We start from the raw sequence: 22,334 nt of genomic DNA, 5'->3' as shown, positions 1-22,334 counted from the left end.
CACATTATAATCAGATTCTATCAAAAAAACCAGTGAAGTATTACACAGTAGAATCTACTTCAAGGGATATGTTAGTAAACACTAACAGTCATTTCATAGAAGTAATATCCTTCATTAGTTGCAAGGAATTTGTTTTTTTGTTTTAAGTCAGTCTTGCTTAAACTACTTAAGGTAAACACTTTGCTTGTGATTAGAAGTTGATGGAATTCCCACCAGCCTCAAATAACTAGTGCCCTAGGTGACTAGGTGTACTTGTTATGTATGAGCAAAATGACAGGCAGGGCAGAGAAGCAGTTCTATTCACTGAAGAGCTGGGCTGCCAGTTGTATTACTGCATTATACTGTATCATCACTAGAGTTGACTTAATCAAGATTTTGCGACTTATAAATATTATCATTAGTAGTAGTAGTATTTTTTTATATTTATCTTTTTTTTTAAATTCATTTAATTAATCTATTTATTTATTTATTTATTTATTATCTTCTTCTTTTTTTTTGGGTGGGGGGGGGGGGGGGTTGTGTGTGTGTGTGTGTGTGTGTGTGTGTGTGTGTGTTTGTTGTGGTTTTTTGTTTGTTTGTTTGTTTTTGTTGTTGTTTGTTTGTTGGTTTTGTTTTGTTGGGTTTTTTCTTTAATTATTTTGATTTTTTTTTTCTCAATGCCTGACTAAGCACGTTGGGTTACACTGATGGTCAGGCAGATGTGGTGAAGCATATATGGATTTGACCGAACGCAGTGATGCCTCCTTGAGCTCCTGATACTGATACTGTATCATGCTGCATCACATTATCTTGGTTTGTCTTGTCTTGTCTTGTATTGTATTGTATTGCATTACTTTATGTCACAACAGATTTCTCTGTGTGAAATTTGTGCTGCTCTCCCCAAGAGACACACACACATAACCAGACACAGACACAGACACACACACATTACCAGACACAGACACACACACACACACACACACACACACACGTGGAGTGGAGTGAAGCAGGCAAAGAGACAGGCACAGATAAGGGGGGACAATCAACCCATCACAGCCCGACTCACAGAGGCACTAAACAGAGCTGAGCACAAAATCAGCTAACTGAAACTTACTGGAAATGTATCGAACCCACGATTTCCCACCGTTTGTCCAGCCATGAGCGGCGTGTTTCGTACATGACGTAAGATATGATTGATGTGGCGAGGTTATATTTTGGCAACAATGAAGCAGGCCGGTGTGGGTGTAACGCCTCAATACTCTTGAAATCAGCACCTGCAGGAGCCGGGCAGACCCAGACATGGCGAGAATAATTCTTAAAGCTCGGATTTCTCGGGGGCAGGTCTTCACAAAGGTCAGGTCATGGGATACACTTCGCGATTTGAACTTGTAGCAGACATGAACAATATTGTCAATTTAGAGTGGTGTGCTCCTTGGAGTAAGGAGAGCTTTTCTGCAAAAGAGTGTACAAAGCGTGGTCACGTGGTGGCACACCACCGTTTCAGTGTGCCGAGACTTGCGTGCGACTTCGTGTCGATTTCAGCCGGCTTCATTTCGAAGGTGAGCACGAAGATTCATCAGCGGTGAATCTCATGTGTTCTCTATATTCAAGACATAATTTAAAGTGATAAGTAACTTTATTACATTCAAAATTGAAGGCTTTTTGGGGTTTTTTAACAATCTGACGTCCAGCTGCCAAAAATCGAGTTTTCATGTGGAAGAAACCACATATGTGCTGATGAAACCCCAGAACACGGGCTCCAAAGAAACGCGACAGGTGATGGACTCATGGTATGGCCGACGTTTTTTTTTTCCAAACATGGTTGTTTCAGAAATCAGATCGGGTATCAGCACTGAAACATTGCAGAGGCCAGTCTGGCCATCGTTATAACGGACTTGGGAGATTGCGTTGGTATTTGCGCCTTTTTTTTTTTTTTTTTTTTTTTTCCCCCTCCCATCTGTGGCGAAACAGCAAGCAGGGAACCTTCAATGGCTGCTCTTGGTTTCCAGTTCACCACATCTGAGAGCGTGTATTGACTGTACCCACTGTTAGAGCATTCAAGATCCGACTTGATTTTTCACTAGTTCAGTTTCAGTAGCTCAAGGAGGCGTCACTGCGTTCGGACAAATCCATATACGTTACACCACATCTGCCATGCAGATGCCTGACCAGCAGCGTAACCCAACGGGCTTAGTCAGGCCTTGAGAAAATAAAATGAAATAAAATATTATATAATGATGATAATAATAATAGATAAATACATAAAAAAAGAACTACTACTACTAATAATAACTTGATATGTATAAGGCGCAAAAACTTGAAGTCAACAAAAGGCGTACCAAAAAATATAATAATAAGAAAATTAAATATATAACTAACTAAATAATAATAATATAATAATAAAAAATAAGAAGTAAATAGATAAATAAAAGACAACAATGATGATAAATAAGCAAATAAATGTAAAAAAAAAAAAAATGCAGACACATTTACACACACATATGCATAACAGATTGTCACAAGTTCACACTGTACTCGCCGACATGACAAGAATAAGCAGTCTGTGGGTATACGTACAACAAAGTTACTTGGCTTCTCATGCCTGGTGGTACTACATGTGTTGCAAAGTGTGTAGGTTGCTCAGCAGTAATGGCAAACAGGCCTTTTGGAGGGGCCTCAGCTGTCACCAGTGAAGTAATTTCAGACATCAACTTCTGATCAAGTGACGAATAACATAATCACATACAACATTGAAGTTTTTTAACTTTACAGCATTGGTCACTTTAGCAACTTGGCAGCCACTTCAGATAGTTCACTCAGGGACAACAGAGTTTGTACGATTCAAATGAGGAAAGTTGATTTTGAGGTTTTAAACAGAATCTCAGCTTAGGCCCGTCGCCCATGGGGAGTCGGCGTTGGCCGCGCATCAGTTTTTGATGGCTCGCTACATTTGTCACGCGGATGCCTGAAACCTGTAGCGAGGCGTGTCGCTTGCAGACGCGCGACAAACCTCCCCAGACATCATGCATCACGCTCCATACTTGGAAAGTCACGTGCTGAAACTTGCTGAAATAGATTACAAACGATGTCTCGCGTGAAACGAGCGGGTCTCGTGATTGGTTGCTCCACGCACGTCTGTCGCTTTTGTCGTGGGGGAATTTAGCTCTCAGACTATTATCAGATTCATTACAGACCAAGTATTCTAAAGTCAAGTGCATATGCTTTAGTAACCTGACAATTGGGCATATAATTTTTGACTGTAGCTTGATGAAGCCTTATGTACACGAAAGTGTCTTCACAAGTGACAACGTTGATGTTTTTGACTTTTTGCATTCATTATCAGTTGTTTCGCTTGTCAGTTTAACGACTTCTCTTTTACAAAGTCCTTTAAATAATTTCCTGTAATTGTATTTAGATTTTTTTTCTTTCAAATTTCACCCACATTTCACCCTCATTTGCCCAGTTTCCCCCAACCCTCCATTCACATCTCCCACCCGTTCTAACTGATAATACTTAAATGTATTCATAAATACTTTACACAAAATGTCTTCAATCACCTATTTGTGTAATGGGACATTAAACAAAATTCCTCCTCCTCGTGGGGGAATAGGACAAGTTCTATCGAAGAAACACGACGCGCGGCGACGGCGATCTTGCTGCATGGCACGCAACTCTTGCTGCCTGAAAACCTCGCGCGCTGCGTGAAACTTGCTGCTTGATGCCCGGTGTGCGATGGGCTTTAGTAGTGGTGCTTTGGCACACAAAAGAGTGTAAGACTGTAACTGCAAGTGTTGGTGGCAATAATACCTATCAACTATGGCTTATCTAGTTTCACTTGCTGTAAAAGTAAAATTATTGTAAAGCGGCACAGGGCATCAATCCTTGATTGGTGTACAACAAGCAGCTCGCCATCAGTCCCAGATAATTAATGGATGTAACATTCAGTTCTTGTTCATTCAATTCTTGTTCAGTGAAAATCAGTGCACACTTCAGTTTGTGTTTCAGGGAAATGCGGGCCTTTCTTGATTCTTGAGTTTGCTTTCACTGCTGTCCAGCATGAACTTCCCACCACTGGCTGATTGTACCGGTCGCTAGCCTACAGAAAAGTCCGGCCAGGAATCAAACTCTTGATCCACAGACTGGTCACCCTCAACACCGCCTCCTGACTCCTCTTCTTCTGCGTTCGTGGGCTGCAACTCCCACGTTCACTCATATGCACACGAGTGGGCTTTTACGTGTATGACCGTTTTTACCCTGCCATGTAGGCAGTCATAATCCGCTTTCGGGGGTGTGCATGCTGGGTATATTCTTGTTTCCATAACCCACCGAACGCTGACATGGATTACAAGATCTTTTACGTGCGCATTTGATCTTCTGCTTGCATATACACACGAAGGGGGCTCAGGCACTAGCAGGTCTGCACATATGTTGACCTGGGAGATTGGAAAAAACTCCACCCTTTACCCACCAGGCGCCATCGCGATTCAAACCCGGGACCCTCGGATTGAGGATCCAACGCTTTAACCACTCGGCTATTGCGCCCATCACCTCCTGACTCAATACTTGCGAAATATCTCACCAAAATTACCAATGAACTCCCACTGTTTAAGTGTCCCATCAGCGAACTCCCACCAAAAATACCAGATGTAACGATTACCAGTGTTGTTCATTGACACTTTAGTTCAGATCTCCGTGAAGTACTGAGCTTCATATCGATTGAATATTGACGCCCAACTACTTTGATAAAACAGTGGACTCAATTGTTTGTACTAAAAGTGTTTCATGGCAGTTACTTGGTTCCAACAGCCTGGCTTGTTAAACTGAATCTTTGACAAACGTCGATTTTTTCCCAAGCTAATAACTTGATGACTGACTGATGTTTAAGAAATAAACTAAGATATGTTTTTTATGGAAGTAAGTTAAGTTTCTCCCCTTTCCAATGCTGTCTTTGTTGAATAAAAGAGTAAAAATCGGGGGTAGTCGGAAGGCATCATGCACGCCGTGGCCGACTGCTCCGACATAGATTGCATCAACTCGTTTTCGCATCTATCTTTTGCTTCCAAGGCTTGCCTGTCCCATTTTATCTACAGAGCCATTTTTAGTTCAGCTGAGTTTGAGCCTGATCTTTTTAGTGATATCAGTTCGACTTGAAAAACATCATACTGCAAATATTGAGCATAAAAACAATTTTCGCCTGAGTTTCAAAATTGGTAATAAATAGAATAGTATTTTTATTAGTAATTACTTATATTAAACAAAAGCTCTTTTAATTTTCTTCCAAATAACATGCAAATATGACTTATAGTTTTATTCTAAGCTTCTTTTTTTTTATTAATGTTGTTTTAACAGAACTTTTATTTAAAAAAACAAAAAAAAAGTTTACTTGTACCTACAATTACTAATATGGGCACTTCTTTTACTCTGTCATTGTATTCTGTCTCTCCCCTGTCTCTTTCTCTCTCAATCCTTTACACACTGTTAGTGGTGCATGTATCATTGTGATTTGTATGAAGGAATATCCAGCAACACACTGTTAGTGGTGCATGTATCATTGTGATTTGTATGAAGGAATATCCAACAATGCATATTTTACTTTTCAAGCTTTGCAGATATTTTTTGCAGACGTGACACAGCCCCCCCAAAAAGCGGCATGAAAATGCCTCAGTTCACTTGGGCCCCTGCAGTGTACCGTCAGCTGAACGGCCTCCTGTGTGTGTACAAACCAGCCGGGCTGCCTGTCATGGAAATGTTGGAAAGAATCAAGTTCAGCCTAGCCAGAGGTACTGTGCCTTTTTTTTTCTTTTCCTTGCTGACTATATTATGGCCAACCTTTTAACATTTTTTTAAATTTTCTCTTTGACTTATTTTAAGAACCGACTGATCATCATCCCTGAAATGGCTCCTAAACAGTTTGGCTATAGTATGTGGAGTGATGGCCTACACGTAACACGTCCACCTAGGAAGCCAGAGAATCTGAGCGCGCTGGTTTGAATCACGGCTCAGCCCACTGATATTTTCTCCCCCTCCCTAGACCTTGAGAGGTGGTCTGGACACTAGTCATTTGGATGAGACAATAAACCGAGGCCCCGTATGCAGCATGCACTTAAAGCACGTAAAAGAACACACAGCAAAAGAAGGGTTTTTCCTGGCAAAATTCTGTAGAAAAATCCACTTTGACAGGAAAAAACAAATAAAAGTGCATGCAGGAAAAAAAACAAAAAAAATGGGTGGTGCTGTCATGTTACTGTAGCGATGCGCTCTCCCTGGGGAGAGCAGCCTGAATTTCACACAGAGAAATCTGGTGTGGTAAAAAGAAATACAAATGCAAAATAGTTTAAGCAGCATGACTTGATTTGATTTGGCTGTCGTGTTTCAGACCTGAATGAGCTTCCCTGCTACAAGGTGGAGTCCCAGATGAGGAAGAAGGATCCTGCAGCAGACCTGGGAATGCCCATGGTGCTGGACACGTCCTCCCCGGCCCTCACTGAGGACATGCTGGAACACAGGCTAGGTAGGGTCAGCATTCTGCCCTTTGTGAAGTAATTTTTAATTGCACATACTTAACCGTGACCCAACTAGTGCAGACTCCGGCAGGGGTCTGACATTCCTGTCCTGTGCAAACTACTATCCGCCTACGCGGAGAAAACGAAAGCAACTACGGCCGATAACCTCCCGGAAGTAGGTAACCTCCCCTTTGTCCCGCTAGCATATATGCATTTCTTTTTATCACAACAGCTTTTTTCCTACAGAATTTTGCCAGGAACAACCCTTTTGTTGCCGTGGGTTCTTTAATGTGTGCAAAGTGCATGCTGCACATGTGACCTTGGTTTACCGTCTCATCTGAATGACTAGCGTCCAGACCACCACTCAAGGTCCAGTGGAGGGGGAGAAAATATCGGCGGCTGAGCCGTGATTTGAACCAGTGCGCTCAGATTCTCTCGCTTCCTAGGCAGACGTGTTACCTCTGGGCCATCACTCCACTTAAATTAGGATGATGATAAGGATGTTTGTGGAGTTAAGCATAGCTTGACATAAGGATTATAAAGCTACCAAGTCCTGATCACCAGTTGTACTGTTGCTGGCTGTAGTCTTCTATGGTTAGAGTAAAATAATGATGATGTAGTTTGATGCTCTCACTTCACAGACAAGGAGTTTTTGGCATACATTTACGATAAAAGTTGTTCCTGTATAGATTTTCAAGGGTGACATACCATTCGCAAACAAGTGTGTGCGCGTACAAATACACAAGCAAACGCACCATACACACACAAGCAGGTGCACACACAAATACACAAGCAAACATTCAGATTTCTCATGCACACACACAGCCAGCAGAAGTTGAAAAGGAACACTCCTCACTAAGATGGTAGGCAGAATGGGAGAAGTGTATTTTCAGAGACTTAAAAACCCCTGAAAACGGAGTTTAATTACACATACTTAACCGTGACCCAACTAGTGCAGACTCCGGCAGGGGTCTGACATTCCTGTCCTGTGCAAACTACTATCCGCCTATGCGGAGCAGACGTACTGGAGGCAGAGAGTTCTGGGCATTGTGAACAGAAGGCCGCAAATGCAAGCGTGCCTATATTGTTATGTAGGGAATCTCGATGAATAGATGTCAATGAATAGAGATAGAAATATAATTGTACATGTTAATATGAAAGTCGTCTGAACCTATCCCATAAGCACATGTGTATACCGATGGATAAGTACGCATCTATAAGTGAAAGCAGAAATGTGTATGAATGTAGCAATATATCTCATATATATGTATATATGTGTGTGTATATATATATGTATATATATATATATACATATATATAGATTTTTTTTTTTTTTTTTTTTTTTTTTTTTTTTTTTAAATATGTATATAACCCCTGAAAACGGAGTATTACTGGCTACATGGCGGGGTAAAAACGGTCATACACGTAAAAGCCCACTCGTGTGCGTACGAGTGAACGTGGGAGTTGCAGCCCACGAACGCAGAAGAAGAAGAAGAGACTTAAAAAAATACTGAACTGGGGAATCCATGTGACCAATTGCAAAGGGCAGTTTAGTCAGACAGAAAATACAAAAAAAAACTTAGCCGTATGAAGAGCACAGGAACAGGAGTCATGATGGCTGCCGGAAAAAGAGTGCGCTAGTCAGGGGGGCAAAGGGGGGGTTACCTATTTCCGAGAGGTTATCGGCCGTAGCTACTTTCGTTTTATCCGCATAGGCGGATGATAGTTTGCACAGGACAGGAATGTCAGACCCCTGCCAGAGTCTGCACTAGTTGGTCACGGTAAGTATGTTATTTAAACGTAATTTTAGATAGAAAATTTCCTTTTAGTCCAAACTGCTAGACCAAGATTGGAGAAAGAGCACTGACCTTGGGTTTTTTTTTTCTTCTGGGAATTGTCAGTACTCTGGAATCTGCAAGAGAGTTTGCAGGTCTAGAAGTATGGACTATAAGAGATTGAAAGTAAGTCACAAAAGTATGTAGGTGCAGTTTAGTCTGTGACATTGAAACAAGTGATTGGTGGCTAGTTTGTAATCTGTCCTGTGTTTGAAAACTTTGTTTCAGTTTTGGGTCAGCGTTACATTCCATCAGACTTCAACCTCAAGCACATTCATGGACTGAGGAGACATTCTTCAGGGGTCTTGTGTAAGTACTGTGGATGTTGTAACCTACTTAGGGAGGTTATCGGCTGTAGCTACTTTCGTTTTCTCTGCATAGGCGGGTAGTAGTTTGCACAGGACAAGAATCAGACCTGCCGGAGTCTGCACTGGTGGGTCACAGTATGTATGTTACTTAAAAGTAATTTTAGGAAGAAAATTTCCTTTTATGTTCATATCCATAACTTGTGGGGATCAGCATTGGAAGGATGCACCTAATCCTTTCCTTCCACTGTTTTAAGCGTTGCCAAAGTCCGGTTCCTATTCACATCTGGGTGGAGTGAGGAACGTTGGAGCACTGTGCCTTTCCCAGGGACTGGAAAAATTCCCTCTTTTCTTTTATCTTTCATTATGCTGTATTCCCACCATCTAAGAATTATGTGTGTGAGAGTTGCACACTGGCAGTTTTTAGTTTTGTATGCCTGTTCTTGTATTTGATTTTGTGTACTGTGTATAGATATATTTATCACTCTTCAGGTTAGTTGTGTGTTTGTTTGGTTTGTTTTTTTGTTGTTTTTTTAACCCTCTGATAGAAAATTGATGGAAGGGTCATCATCAGAGGGTTGTCTGTGGTTTATGTTTATAGATATGACTACTGGTGCATCATCAGAGGCATGTCTATGGTTTATGTTTATAGATATGACTACTGGTGCATCATCAGAGGCATGTCTATGGTTTATGTTTATAGATATGACTACTGGTGCATCATCAGAGGCATGTCTGTGGTTTATGTTTATAGATATGACCACTGGTGCATCATCAGAGGCATGTCTGTGGTTTATGTTTATAGATATGACCACTGGTGCATCATCAGAGGCATGTCTGTGGTTTATGTTTATAGATATGACCACTGGTGCATCATCAGAGGCATGTCTATGGTTTATGTTTATAGATATGACGACTGGTGCATCATCAGAGGCATGTCTATGGTTTATGTTTATAGATATGACTACCGGTGCATCACCAGAGGCATGTCTATGGTTTATGTTTGTAGATATGTCTACTGGTGCATCATCAGAGGCATGTCTATGGTTTATAGATAAGACTACTGGTGCATCATCAGAGGCATGTCTATGGTTTATGTTTATAGATATGACTGCTGGTGCATCATCAGAGGCATGTCTATGGTTTATGTTTATAGATATGACTACTGGTGCATCATCAGAGGCATGTCTATGGTTTATGTTTATAGATATGACTACTGGTGCATCATCAGAGGCATGTCTGTGGTTTATGTTTATAGATATGACTACTGGTGCATCATCAGAGGCATGTCTGTGGTTTATGTTTATAGATATGACCACTGGTGCATCATCAGAGGCATGTCTATGGTTTATGTTTATAGATACGACTACTGGGTCATCATCAGAGGCATGTCTATGCTTTATGTTTGTAGATATGTCTACTGGTGCATCATCAGAGGCATGTCTATGGTTTATAGATAAGACTACTGGTGCATCATCAGAGGCATGTCTATGGTTTATGTTTATAGATATGACCACTGGTGCATCATCAGAGGCATGTCTATGGTTTATGTTTATAGATATGACTGCTGGTGCATCATCAGAGGCATGTCTATGGTTTATGTTTATAGATACGACTACTGGTGCATCATCAGAGGCATGTCTATGGTTTATGTTTATAGATATGACTACTGGTGCATCATCAGAGGCATGTCTATGGTTTATGTTTATAGATATGACTACTGGTGCATCATCAGAGGCATGTCTATGGTTTATGTTTATAGATATGACTACTGGTGCGTTGTCTTCTTTTCCAGGTGTTTTTTTTGTTGTTCTACAGGACTGATATTTACAGCGTTTCTGTCTTGTGAGGTCAGCAGGGCTATATTGATTGATTGATTGATGTGGATACTTCTATAGCGCCTATCCTCGGTCAGAGACCAAGCTCTAAGCGCTTTATATACACAGGGACATTTGCACCACAGGCTGCCTACCTTGGTAGAGCCGACTGACAGCTGCCACTGGGCGCTCATCATTCGTTTCCTGTGTCATTCAATCACATTTCAGACGCACACACATACACACTGAGACAGACATGTAACATTTTACGTGTATGACCGTTTGTTTTTTATTTACCCCGCCATGTAGGCAGCCATACTCTGTTTTCGGGGGTGTGCATGCTGGGTATATTCTTGTTTCCATAACCCACCGAACGCTGACATGGATTACAGGATCTTTAACGTGTGTATTTGATCTTCTGCGTGCGCATACACACAAAGGGGGTTCAGACACTAGCAGGTCTGCACATATGTTGACCTGGGAGATCGGAAAAATCTCCACCCTTTACCCACTAGGTGCACCGAGATTCGAACCCAGGACCCTCAGATTGAAAGTCCAGCGCTTCAACCACTCAACTATTGCACCCTATATGCTGCAGTGATGTGTGTTTTAAAGTCGTTCAAAGACATCCTGTTTGTAGTGGTTCACTGGCTGTGAATGGCCTGTGTGTGTGTTTCAGTGGTTGGTGTTGGGAAATACAGAGACAGCTTGGACCTTCTGGCCATGTCCAGATATCTGCGGGTATGAACAAACGCTGTAATGATATTTAGGATATGTATGGATAATTTCATATTTGGCTATTATGCAAGCAGAAGCAGGCTACAGATGCTTTTCGAATCTGCTACTTCATGTTAATCAAATAAACACATAGATATGAAGTAGAAACTTAAATAGAATAATTTTTTTTTAAGTCATAGGAGCCCATTCATGTAAATCACGTTTTATGTCGGATCAGGAATTGTAAGTTTGTTTTCAAGTAGGTGTCTGCATTCAAATAAATTCATAAACACGCCCAATCTATGAAGCAGATGCCTGAACAGCAGCGTGACAAATGCGCTTTGGCCTTGAGTGCATATATATTTATATTTCTGTGCCTGTCATAGAAGATTTTGTTTCTACAGAGGTTTTGCCAGGGGACAACACTTGTGATGTCAGAGTTAGTTTTGTTTTGTTTTTTTTTGTTTTTTTTTTTAAGCTTTTTTTTAATTTTCCCATTTTTGAAACACATGGACAATTGACATGAAGACATAAATGAATAAATACATATATTGGGAAAAGAGGAAAGACAAATCTGACAAAAACATAGTAACAATAGGAAAATAAAACAAAAACAAACAACAACATTAAAAAAAACACACAAAAAACAACATATAATTCATATACACATATAACATTCTAAGTAAAAACAACTGAGAGTGTTTGAATAAGTCATTTTAAATAAGTCTTCAAAAAAAAAGTAATAGATATCCATATCCCTACATATCAACTTGCACCATTTTTTCAACATCTTAGTTGTGTTTTATTTCCATACATGGTTTGGAATATTGTTTTTATATTGTTTTAATTAAAGGTAAGTATGGCAACCATTTTATTTTGAAGCTATGTCAGAGTTATTTTTCATTGCACCAAGTGTGTGCTGAACATGGGACCATGGTTTATCGTCGTGTCCAAATGACTGGGCACTCAGTTTGATTTTCCACTCCAACTTTTTTATGTTTGTTAGTTTCAAGTTTAATTGTCGGAGGAAGTGGAGGAGGCGGCGGGTTGGCGTTGTTGAGAGGGCCTGGAGTAGAGGGCCCAGAGTGTCAGCGAATCGATTGCGATCGCGCCTTAATTTTAGCGCGATCGAGCAATATAATTATGTGACCTGGTTGGAGATATAATTTGACAAAAAACAAGAACGCCAGAGAATCGACAGACAGACAGAAAATACGAAAAAAAAATTAGCCGTATGAACAGCACAGGAACAGGAGTCATGATGGCTGCCGGAAAAAGAGGGCGCTAGTCAGGGGGGCAAAGGGGAGGTTACCTACTTTCGGGAGGTTATCGGCTGTAGCTACTTTCACAGGACAGGAATGTCGGACCCCTGTCAGAGTCTGCTCTAGTGGGTCACATTAAGTATGTTATTTAAACATAATTTTAGACAGAAAATTTCCTTTTAATTGTTAGGACAATGGTAACTAAGTAACGTGAACGTAACGGTAACTATTTCTTTCACCGAGTTCTAGGTAAAATGAACGTAACAGTAACTATTTCTTTCACTGAGTTCTAGGTAAAGTGAACGTAATGGCAACTATTTCTTTCACTGAGTTCCAGGTAGAATGAATGTAACAGAGAGGGGGGTTAAAAATAGGACAGGGTTGGTGTCTGTGTCTGTTCCAGGTGTATCACGTAAAAGGACGATTTGGTTGGGCCACAAACAATTTCTCACCCAAAGGGAAGATCATTGAAAGAACCAGCTACCGTGAGTTGGATGAGTTGATAGACTGACTTACTGATTGATATGGATGCTTATTTTATATTTGTATTTTTATCACAACAGATTTTTCTTTGTGAAATTTGGGCTGCTCTCCCCAGGGAGAGTGCGTTGCTACACTACAAAGCCACCTATTTTTTTGTATTTTTTCCTGTGTGCAGTTTTATTTGTTTTTTCTATCGAAGTGGATTTTTCGACAGAATTTTACCTGGACCAACCCTTTTATTGCCGTTGGTTCTTTTACGTGCACTAAGTGCATCCTGCACACGGGACCTTGGTTTATCGTGTCATCTGAATGACTAATATCGCACTTTGTTCCAAGTCCGTCCAGACCTTAAAGAGACCCTCCCATCGGTGGTGAAGAACAGAAAGGAGGAGTCTGTGCAGTGAAGAGTGCACACGGGGCACACTTTTTTTTTTTTTCTTTTTTTTTTTTATACTCATTCTTTCATGTTGAAGGGGGAAGAGGCCCCTCAGTGTATTGCCTGTGATGAGCCTCTCACCGTGAAACACGTGCTCCTTGACTGTTGGGATCTGCATGACGTTAGACCCAGACATTACACGGTGGTTTCTCTGGAGACTTTTTGTGATGTCCCTCTGTGGATGCTGATAGACTTCTTGAAAGAAGTGAACATTTTTAATCAGATTTGAAAGTTTTAAAAACTATGTAAAGTGACTAGTTTTTTTTGTGTGTTTTTTTTTTTTGTTTTTTTTTTGTTTTTTACCCTTGACACTTGTAGTAGGTGTTGACGTGGTGATAGCCTTGAGATGGCCTTAGTGGTCAGCGAGGCTCTAAGCACCATAATTTGATATAGCACGAATCGTTGATAGACAGACAGAAATACGAAAAAAACTTAGCTGTATGAAGAGCACAGGATCAGGAGTCAAGATGGCTGCCGTAAAATCAGGGCGCTAGTCAGGGGGACAAAGGGGAGGTTGCCTACTTCCGGGAGGTTATCGGCCATAGCTACTGTCGTTTTCTCCGCAAAGGCGGGTAGTAGTATGTTACTTAAACGTAATTTTAGGAAGAAAACTTCCTTTATTTGATTGTCATTACCATGTGTTTCTCATGTAGCAGAGCATGAAGAGTACATATTTTTTGGCAGAAACATCTCCAGCCTTTGAAAAGTTGGTGAACTCAATTGCCTGTTGTGTTGGTTGGTCATTAACCCTTTGAGCCCTGACCACCGCTTTACCGGTGGTAGAGAAAAATGACATAATGCATAGCCACCGGTTGAGCGGTGCGTAAACACTTGTGTGGTGTTTTGCTATTGATTGACTTATATTGAAGAGCCAATCAGAAAACCGTAATATTCTGACGTCAGCGAACGTAGTACCAACATGGCCGCGCCTTTTCACTGTGTTTTGTGCGTGTGCTTTGGATAGAAAAGATTGATTTCAATATAAGTCAACCAATAGCAAAACACGACAAGTGTTTACGCACCGCTCAACTGGTGGCTAGGCATTATGTCATTTTTCTCTACCACCGGTAAAGCGGTGGTCAGGGCACTCTTTTTATATCTGCCGTGACACATTAAATACCAATTGTTTGCAAATTTTCAGGAATTCAGGGCTCAAAGGGTTAATTTAACGTCTGTTCACTAAAGGTGATTTTGCCTGTTGTGTGTTGCAGGACACGTAACTCCTATCAAGCTGGACAAAGTGGTGGCCTCCATTCAGTCGAGTCATCTGCGCAACACGTTTCAGTAAGGGCACTGTTTGGTCCAAAATGTTCTTGTAGAAAATCTTCACCTTTGTGTAGTGGTAATGGTATGGAATCTGGTTTAGATACACCAGGCAGTCAAAGTGATAAAACTTAAGGCAGAGAGTGATAAAACTTTAATGAATGTCAAGACCTCTGTGATAGTGTGTGTGTGTGTGTGCAGTAGTGTTTGAATACTTCAGAATCCCTCTCTTACTCTTTCTCTCAGTGTGTGTGTGGTAATTCATTTGTGTATACATGTGTTCGTGCATTTTTATACGTGACTTTGTTTTTAGGAGGGTCCTGGAAAGTGTAAACAGGGAACTCCGTACTGTTACTGTGTGCTAAGTTGGAACCCCGTAGTGTATTGGGAACCCTGAACTGTCACTGTGTATTTATACCTAAATGGGAACCCTGTAGTCTTTTGGGAACCCTGAACTGTCACTGTGTATGAACACCTAAATGGGAACCCTGTAGTCTATTGGGAACCCTAAACAGTCACTGTGTATGAACACCTAAATGGGAACCCTGTAGTCTTTTGGGAACCCTGAACTGTCACTGTGTATGAACACCTAAATGGGAACCCTGTAGTGTATTGGGAACCCTGAACTGTCACTGTGTATGAACACCTAAATGGGAACCCTGTAGTCTATTGGGAACCCTAAACTGTCACTGTGTATGAACACCTAAATGGGAACCCTGTAGTCTGTTGGGAACCCTAAACTGTCACTGTGTATGAACACCTAAATGGGAACCCTGTAGTCTGTTGGGAACCCTAAACTGTCACTGTGTATGAGCACCTAAATGGGAACCCTGTAGTGTATTGGGAACCCTAAACTGTCACTGTGTATGAACACCTAAATGGGAACCCTGTAGTCTTTTGGGAACCCTGAACTGTCACTGTGTATGAACACCTAAATGGGAACCCTGTAGTGTATTGGGAACCCTAAACTGTCACTGTGTATGAACACCTATATGGGAACCCTGTAGTGTATTGGGAACCCTGAACTGTCACTGTGTATGAACACCTAAATGGGAACCCTCTAGTCTATTGGGAACCCTAAACTGTCACTGTGTATGAACACCTAAATGGGAACCCTCTAGTCTATTGGGAACCCTAAACTGTCACTGTGTATGAACACCTAAATGGGAACCCTGTAGTCTATTGGGAACCCTAAACTGTCACTGTGTATGAACACCTAAATGGGAACCCTGTAGTCTATTGGGAACCCTAAACTGTCACTGTGTATGAACACCTAAATGGGAACCCTGTAGTGTATTGGGAACCCTGTACTGTTACTGTATGAACACCTATATGGGAACCCTGAACTGTCACTGTGTATGAACACCTAAATGGGAGCCCTGTCATGTGTAGGGAACCCTGAACTGTGACTGTATGAACACCGAAATGGGAACCCTGTAATGTATTGGGAACTCTGAACTGTGACTGTGTATGAACACCTAAATGGGAACCCTGTCATGTATTCGGAACCCTGAACTGTCCCTGTATCAACACCTGAATGGGAACCCAGTATTGTATTGGGAACCCCTTATGTGCAGAGATGCCAGCTGTTCTGATTTCACTGTATTTTGTTACTTTCGATCTCAGTTTGTTCCAACGTTGCACCAACGTCAGTATTGTTCCGACCAGTTCATTTTCGACTACGTAGCATGGTCACATGCTTTCCTGCCTTAACATTACCCAGACGCTGTAGACCTATCCATCACGAGGCCAGGGCAGTCACTACTAACCTTGGTCTTGCATGATTATGCTCAGTTAATTGCGTGCGTGTTTGCATTGAAACTGCATTGAGTGGACCAGTCAACTTAATCGTAGCAGTTGCACCATGTTGCAGGTTGGCGCAAGTGTTTGTGTGCCTTAAAGATCAAATGAACATTTGCTGATGCGATTCGGAGTCGGGAGTGTTCGTACCAAATTCAAAATGTTTCTTCCACATTTCCTGATTGTTCCAGAAAAAGAGGGCACTAGTCAGGGATGCACAGGGGAGGTAACCTACTTCGAGAGGTTATCGGCCGTAGCTACTTTTGTTTTCTCTGCATAGGCGGGTAGTAGTTTGCACAGGACAGAAATCAGACCCCTGCCGGAGTCTGCACTGGTGGGTCACAGTTAAGTATGTTAAGGCCAGACACGGTAGTGAAATTTTGACCAAAATCATGATTTTTTTGTGATTTTTGTTTTTTCGCATGATTTGCTTCTTCAACATCTAATCTTTATAGTCCGTTTCGCCTGGGTACTATATTCACTTAAATAAAGCTTCAAACAGCATCAACATGTGTGATTTCTTGTGAGTACAAGCACATCTCCTTCTTTTCCTGTTTTCTCAGTTTTGTGTTTTGTCTTCGTAATACCATTTTTCAAAATACTAATGCTCAAAAACTTTAAAAGATAACATGTTCAAACATGGTACTTTCTTTCTTTATGTATTCATCTTTATTATAGTGCAGTGGTTTGTATAGTACTAGTAAAAGAATGAATATACACTCATTTGAAAGACATGTCAAGGAAATTTTTTTTGTTTGTTTTTTTGTCGGCCATTTTGGATTCGTTTCCATGGAAACCGTCACAACAAATTGCACAAAATGACCTTTTTAGACATGTTTAGTCCAATATCTTTGCATACCATGTCACAGAAAGCCATAAACTTCAAGTTTATTTCATACGTTTTTGTACTACCGTGTCTGGCCTTAAACGTAATTTTAGGAAGAAAAATTCCTGATTGTTCCTACAAACACTTGACAGGGGTTGTCATCAGTGTGTGTGTGTGACCAGCTATGCAGGTGTTGACCCCCACAGCCAGGCGGCCTACAGGCTGGCGTCGGAGGGACTGGTGCGACCCGTGGACGGCCACACCCCTCCCATGCTTTACAGCGTCAAGTGTGTCCACTTCCAGCTGCCGGACTTCACCCTCGGTCAGTCTTGGGGGGGGGGGGGGGGGGGTACTGTGTTGTGTGAGGTTTCGTCTGTGTGACTGTGATACCTGTTCCCGTCACTGTGTGACAGTGATACCTGTTCCCGTCACTGTGTGACTGTGATACCTGTTCCCGTTACTGTGTGACTGTGATACCTGTTCCCGTCACTGTGTGACTGTGATACCTGTTCCTGTGACTGTGATACCTGTTCCCGTCACTGTGTGACTGTGATACCTGTTCCCGTCACTGTGTGACTGTGATACCTGTTCCTGTCACTGTGTGACTGTGATACCTGTTCCCGTCACTGTGTGACTGTGATACCTGTTCCCGTCACTGTTTGACTGTGATACCTGTTCCCGTTACTGTTTGACTGTGATACCTGTTCCCGTCACTGTTTGACTGTGATACCTGTTCCCGTCACTGTGTGACTGTGATACCTGTTCCCGTCACTGTGTGACTGTGATACCTGTACTGTTTGACTGTGATACCTGTTCCTGTCACTGTTTGACTGTGATACCTGTTCCTGTCACTGTTTGACTGTGATACCTGTTCCTGTCACTGTGTGACTGTGATACCTGTTCCCGTCACTGTGTGACTGTGATACCTGTTCCCGTCACTGTGTGACTGTGATACCTGTTCCTGTCACTGTGTGACTGTGATACCTGTTCCCTGTTCCCGTCACTGTGTGACTGTGATACCTGTTCCCGTCACTGTGTGACTGTGATACCTGTTCCCGTCACTGTGTGACTGTGATACCTGTTCCCGTTACTGTGTGACTGTGATACCTGTTCCTGTCACTGTGTGACTGTGATACCTGTTCCCGTCACTGTGTGACTGTGATACCTGTTCCTGTCACTGTGTGACTGTGATACCTGTTCCCGTCACTGTGTGACTGTGATACCTGTTCCCGTCACTGTGTGACTGTGATACCTGTTCCCGTCACTGTGTGACTGTGATACCTGTTCCTGTCACTGTGTGACTGTGATACCTGTTCCCGTCACTGTGTGACTGTGATACCTGTTCCCGTCACTGTGTGACTGTGATACCTGTTCCTGTCACTGTGTGACTGTGATACCTGTTCCCGTCACTGTGTGACTGTGATACCTGTTCCCGTCACTGTGTGACTGTGATACCTGTTCCTGTCACTGTGTGACTGTGATACCTGTTCCCGTCACTGTGTGACTGTGATACCTGTTCCCGTCACTGTGTGACTGTGATACCTGTTCCCGTCACTGTGTGACTGTGATACCTGTTCCTGTCACTGTGTGACTGTGATACCTGTTCCCGTCACTGTGTGACTGTGATACCTGTTCCTGTCACTGTGTGACTGTGATACCTGTTCCCGTCACTGTGTGACTGTGATACCTGTTCCCGTCACTGTGTGACTGTGATACCTGTTCCCGTCACTGTGTGACTGTGATACCTGTTCCCGTCACTGTGTGACTGTGATACCTGTTCCTGTCACTGTGTGACTGTGATACCTGTTCCCGTCACTGTGTGACTGTGATACCTGTTCCCGTTACTGTTTGACTGTGATACCTGTTCCCGTCACTGTTTGACTGTGATACCTGTTCCCGTCACTGTGTGACTGTGATACCTGTTCCCGTCACTGTGTGACTGTGATACCTGTTCCCGTCACTGTGGGTTTGCTCTTTTTACTTTACTGTGTCCTTTTTATTGTGTGTGTTTGTTTTGTTTTAATCTATTTTTTTTATACTTTTTGCTGTCGTCATGACAGATTTCTTGTGTGAAATTTTGTTGGCTTTCCCTTCAGGGAGAGTGCATCATCACAGTGGAGTGCCGCTGTTGTTTTGTGGGGGTTTTTTGGGTTTTTTTTGGGTTTTTTGTCTGCAGGTGTTTTTGTTTTACTGTCAAAGTGAATTTTCTACAGAATTTTCCCAGGGACAACCCTTATGTTGCTGTGGGGTTCTTAAACATGCACGATATGCCTGCTGCACACTTATCCCAATGACTAGTGCTCTGACCACCACTGAAGGTCTAGTGGAGGGATCCATTCGTGCTTCTTTTTTGTGTGAGTGTGTGCTTTTTTGATGACATTTTGTTGCAATCTTTAATGCATATCATTTGCTTACTGTTTCATCCATTCCTCTTTCAAACACTTCTCGTGTGTGTTTGCATACAGCTGTTTATGTACATTAAAAAGGGCGCTAGTCAGGGATTCACAGGGGAGGTAACCTGCAAGGAGGTTATTGGCCGTAGCTACTTTCGTTTTCTCCGCATAGGCGGGTAGTAGTTTGCACAGGACAGGAATCAGACCCCTGCCGGAGTCTGCACTGGTGGGTCACGGTAAGTACGTTATTTAAACGTAATTTTAGGAAGAACATTTTCTTAAAAGTAAATAGATAAATAACGGGGACTGTGTGCGTCTCCCTGCAGAAATCCACTCCATCAACGAGCAATGCGACTACTTCCAGCACATGGTTCACGACATCGGCCTGCAGCTCAAGTCCACCGCCGTCTGCACAGGCGTCCGCCGTCTGCGCTACGGACACTTCACCGTCGACCACGCCTTGCTTCGCCAGCAGTGGACTCTGCGTGACATCCTCGACAACCTGCAGCACAGCGCCGGCATGCTGTCCCCCCATCTGTTGGCGGCAGAGGATACCGTGCAGAAAGTGGGCAGCGGATTGGAGTCAGAGAACCACGAGGGAAAGCTGATCGAAGGGTGATGTGTGAGTGGCTGTGAGTTAAGTTCAAGAAATCTGAAATCAGTGCATCAAAACAAAAGAAAAAGTCCATATTTCTTTAAATACTAACAACTTGTCAATACTACTTTGTTTCTAAATGGTTTCCATAACAATAACATGAAAGAATGACTCGAAAGAAAAAAAGGTTTAGTGGTGTCGGAGGGTGGTTTGTGACATGTCACTGACTGTCAACAAGATTTATGCATATCTCTGTACATCTTCCTCAGTTTGTCGTGTTCAGGAACAGACCACACTGCCATTCTGCGTTGTAACCTCAAAACCAGAAGAGAACACAAACATTGCAGAAATAGTCATCTTCTGGCTTATGTGGCCACACATATGTGTTGTTGGCAACTGTACATTTGCGTAGAAAGTTCACCCTAGCCTGGTGTGGTCTGAAAATTTCAGAGACACTTCCGACATGAAAATCATTGTCACAGAAGACAGCCACATTTTTGTTGTAAACTTATTTTGTAAAATCAACTTTCTTACAAAATAAAACAGACACAAGATGGCGGGATGGCGGTAAGGGGGATTGTATTGAAAAGACAGACCTCGTCTAGTTACCAGAATACAAGCGAACGAAACAAAAGCATTGAACGATTTACAACATCCTCCGTTTTTTAACAAAGCCAAGATCAAGTGGAGGTGGCGTGGGGTTGGCGTTGTTGAGAGAGCCAGAGGTAGAGGGCCCAGAGTGATCGCGAATCGATTGCAATCGTGCCTTAATTTTAGCCCGATCTCCCAATGGAGCCGCATAATTTTGCGACCTGTTTGAAGACATAATTGGACACAAAACAGAAACGCCAAAGAATCGATAGATAGAAAATGTGAAAAAACTTAGCCGTATGAAGTGCACAGGAACAGGTGTCGAGATGGCTGCCGGAAAAAGAGGACGCTAGCCAGGGGGACAAAGGGGAGGTTACCTACTTCCGGGAGGTTATCGGCCACAGTACTTTCGTTTTCTCCGCATAGGCGGATAGTAGTTTGCACAGGACAGGAATGTCAGACCCCTGCCGGAGTCTGCACTGGTTGGGTCACGGTAAGTATGTTATTTAAACGTAATTATAACTGCTGCTGGTTGATGACTGTCACCAGTTTGTCCACACAAAGGCTGAAGAATCCTAATTGTTGACTGTTTTGCCACATCATCCACCTGCATTGCAGCATAAAATGGTGCGCAGTTTGGACGGTCAGGGCCAAAAAGGATAGGTAGATGTGCATCAGACATGGTGGTGGCATCATTTTCCCTTTCCTCCAGCTGTTGTTTCATTGCCACAACATGTAGATGGAAGTCCAGGTAATGGACACCTGAACCAAGTGTTTCCCAGTATGGGCCTGTGACTCTGTAAAAGGTAAGAGCCAAGGCCAGGACATAGGGTGCCAACTGGTCACTCAATGCATCTAACAGCACACTCTCAAGTTTACTGGGTTTTTTTTGGAAGATACTCTTCCAGGAACGTGATGATGTCAGTCCTGTGAAAATGCAGAGCAGCAGCAGCTTCAAAAAGATTGTTGAAACGATTTGCTCTGAAGCTGGAGATGATAGAGGGTTTCTGGTTCAACACGCAGAATGCAGACCATCCATCTCTGCATCCACTTTTCTCATCACCCCTTGATCCCAGCACTTCACACACCATTCTTACATAGCGGACAACTGCAGATTCTGGGGTTTTGAAACTGCATTACAACTGGGCCCAAAGTAGAGGGCCCGGAGTGTCCACAAATCGATTGCGATCGCGCCTTATTTTAGCCCGATCGCCCAATCGAGCTACATAATCATACGACCTGTTGGAAGGCATAATTAGACAAACAACAAGGACGCCAAGGGGTCGACAGACAGAAAGAAATACAAAAAAAATTAGCCGTATGCGGAGCACAGGAACAGGTGTCGAGATGGCTGCCGGAAAAAGAGGGCGCTAGCTGGCGGGACAAAGGGGAGGTTACCTACTTCCGGGAGGTTATCGGCCGTAGTTGCTCTTTTTCTCCGCGTAGGCGGATGGTAGTTTGCACAGGACAGGAATGTCAGACCCCTGCCGGAGTCTGCAGTAGTTGGGTCACGGTGGGTATGTTATTTA

At 42.6% G+C, this 22,334-nt stretch overlaps 2 protein-coding genes across 3 annotated transcripts in view; one reads left to right on the top strand and one right to left on the bottom strand.

Moving 5' to 3' along the window:
- LOC143289410 (aspartate--tRNA ligase, mitochondrial-like) overlaps nucleotides 1-1,379 on the bottom strand; it is a 54,044-nt gene extending 52,665 nt beyond the window's left edge. The window contains exon 1 of the mRNA XM_076598375.1: nucleotides 1,094-1,379. Coding sequence (XP_076454490.1) covers nucleotides 1,094-1,280 — 187 coding nt within the window. The 5' untranslated portion in view covers nucleotides 1,281-1,379. The remainder of the gene's footprint in view (nucleotides 1-1,093) is intronic.
- Nucleotides 1,380-1,483: 104 nt separating this feature from the next.
- LOC143289452 (pseudouridylate synthase TRUB2, mitochondrial-like) lies at nucleotides 1,484-20,754 on the top strand. 2 transcript variants are annotated; one of them, XM_076598421.1, is made up of 9 exons: nucleotides 1,484-1,538; nucleotides 5,602-5,759; nucleotides 6,356-6,490; nucleotides 8,546-8,626; nucleotides 11,119-11,180; nucleotides 12,822-12,903; nucleotides 14,549-14,621; nucleotides 17,409-17,548; nucleotides 19,946-20,754. In XM_076598421.1, exons 2-9 carry the CDS (start codon nucleotides 5,630-5,632, stop codon nucleotides 20,236-20,238), a joined length of 996 nt encoding a protein of 331 aa, XP_076454536.1. In that variant the 5' UTR covers nucleotides 1,484-1,538; nucleotides 5,602-5,629; the 3' UTR covers nucleotides 20,239-20,754. The 2 variants fall into 2 exon arrangements, with proteins under 2 accessions (XP_076454536.1, XP_076454537.1); XM_076598422.1 differs by lacking the exon at nucleotides 1,484-1,538 and adding an exon at nucleotides 1,633-1,769.
- Nucleotides 20,755-22,334: the final 1,580 nt, after the last annotated feature.

The sequence above is a fragment of the Babylonia areolata genome, chromosome 14 (assembly GCF_041734735.1).
Source record: "Babylonia areolata isolate BAREFJ2019XMU chromosome 14, ASM4173473v1, whole genome shotgun sequence".
NCBI classification, from domain to species: Eukaryota; Metazoa; Mollusca; class Gastropoda; order Neogastropoda; family Buccinidae; genus Babylonia; species Babylonia areolata.
The sequence above is the reverse complement of the archived record's forward strand: the minus strand, read 5'-3'. Positions and strand labels throughout refer to the sequence as shown.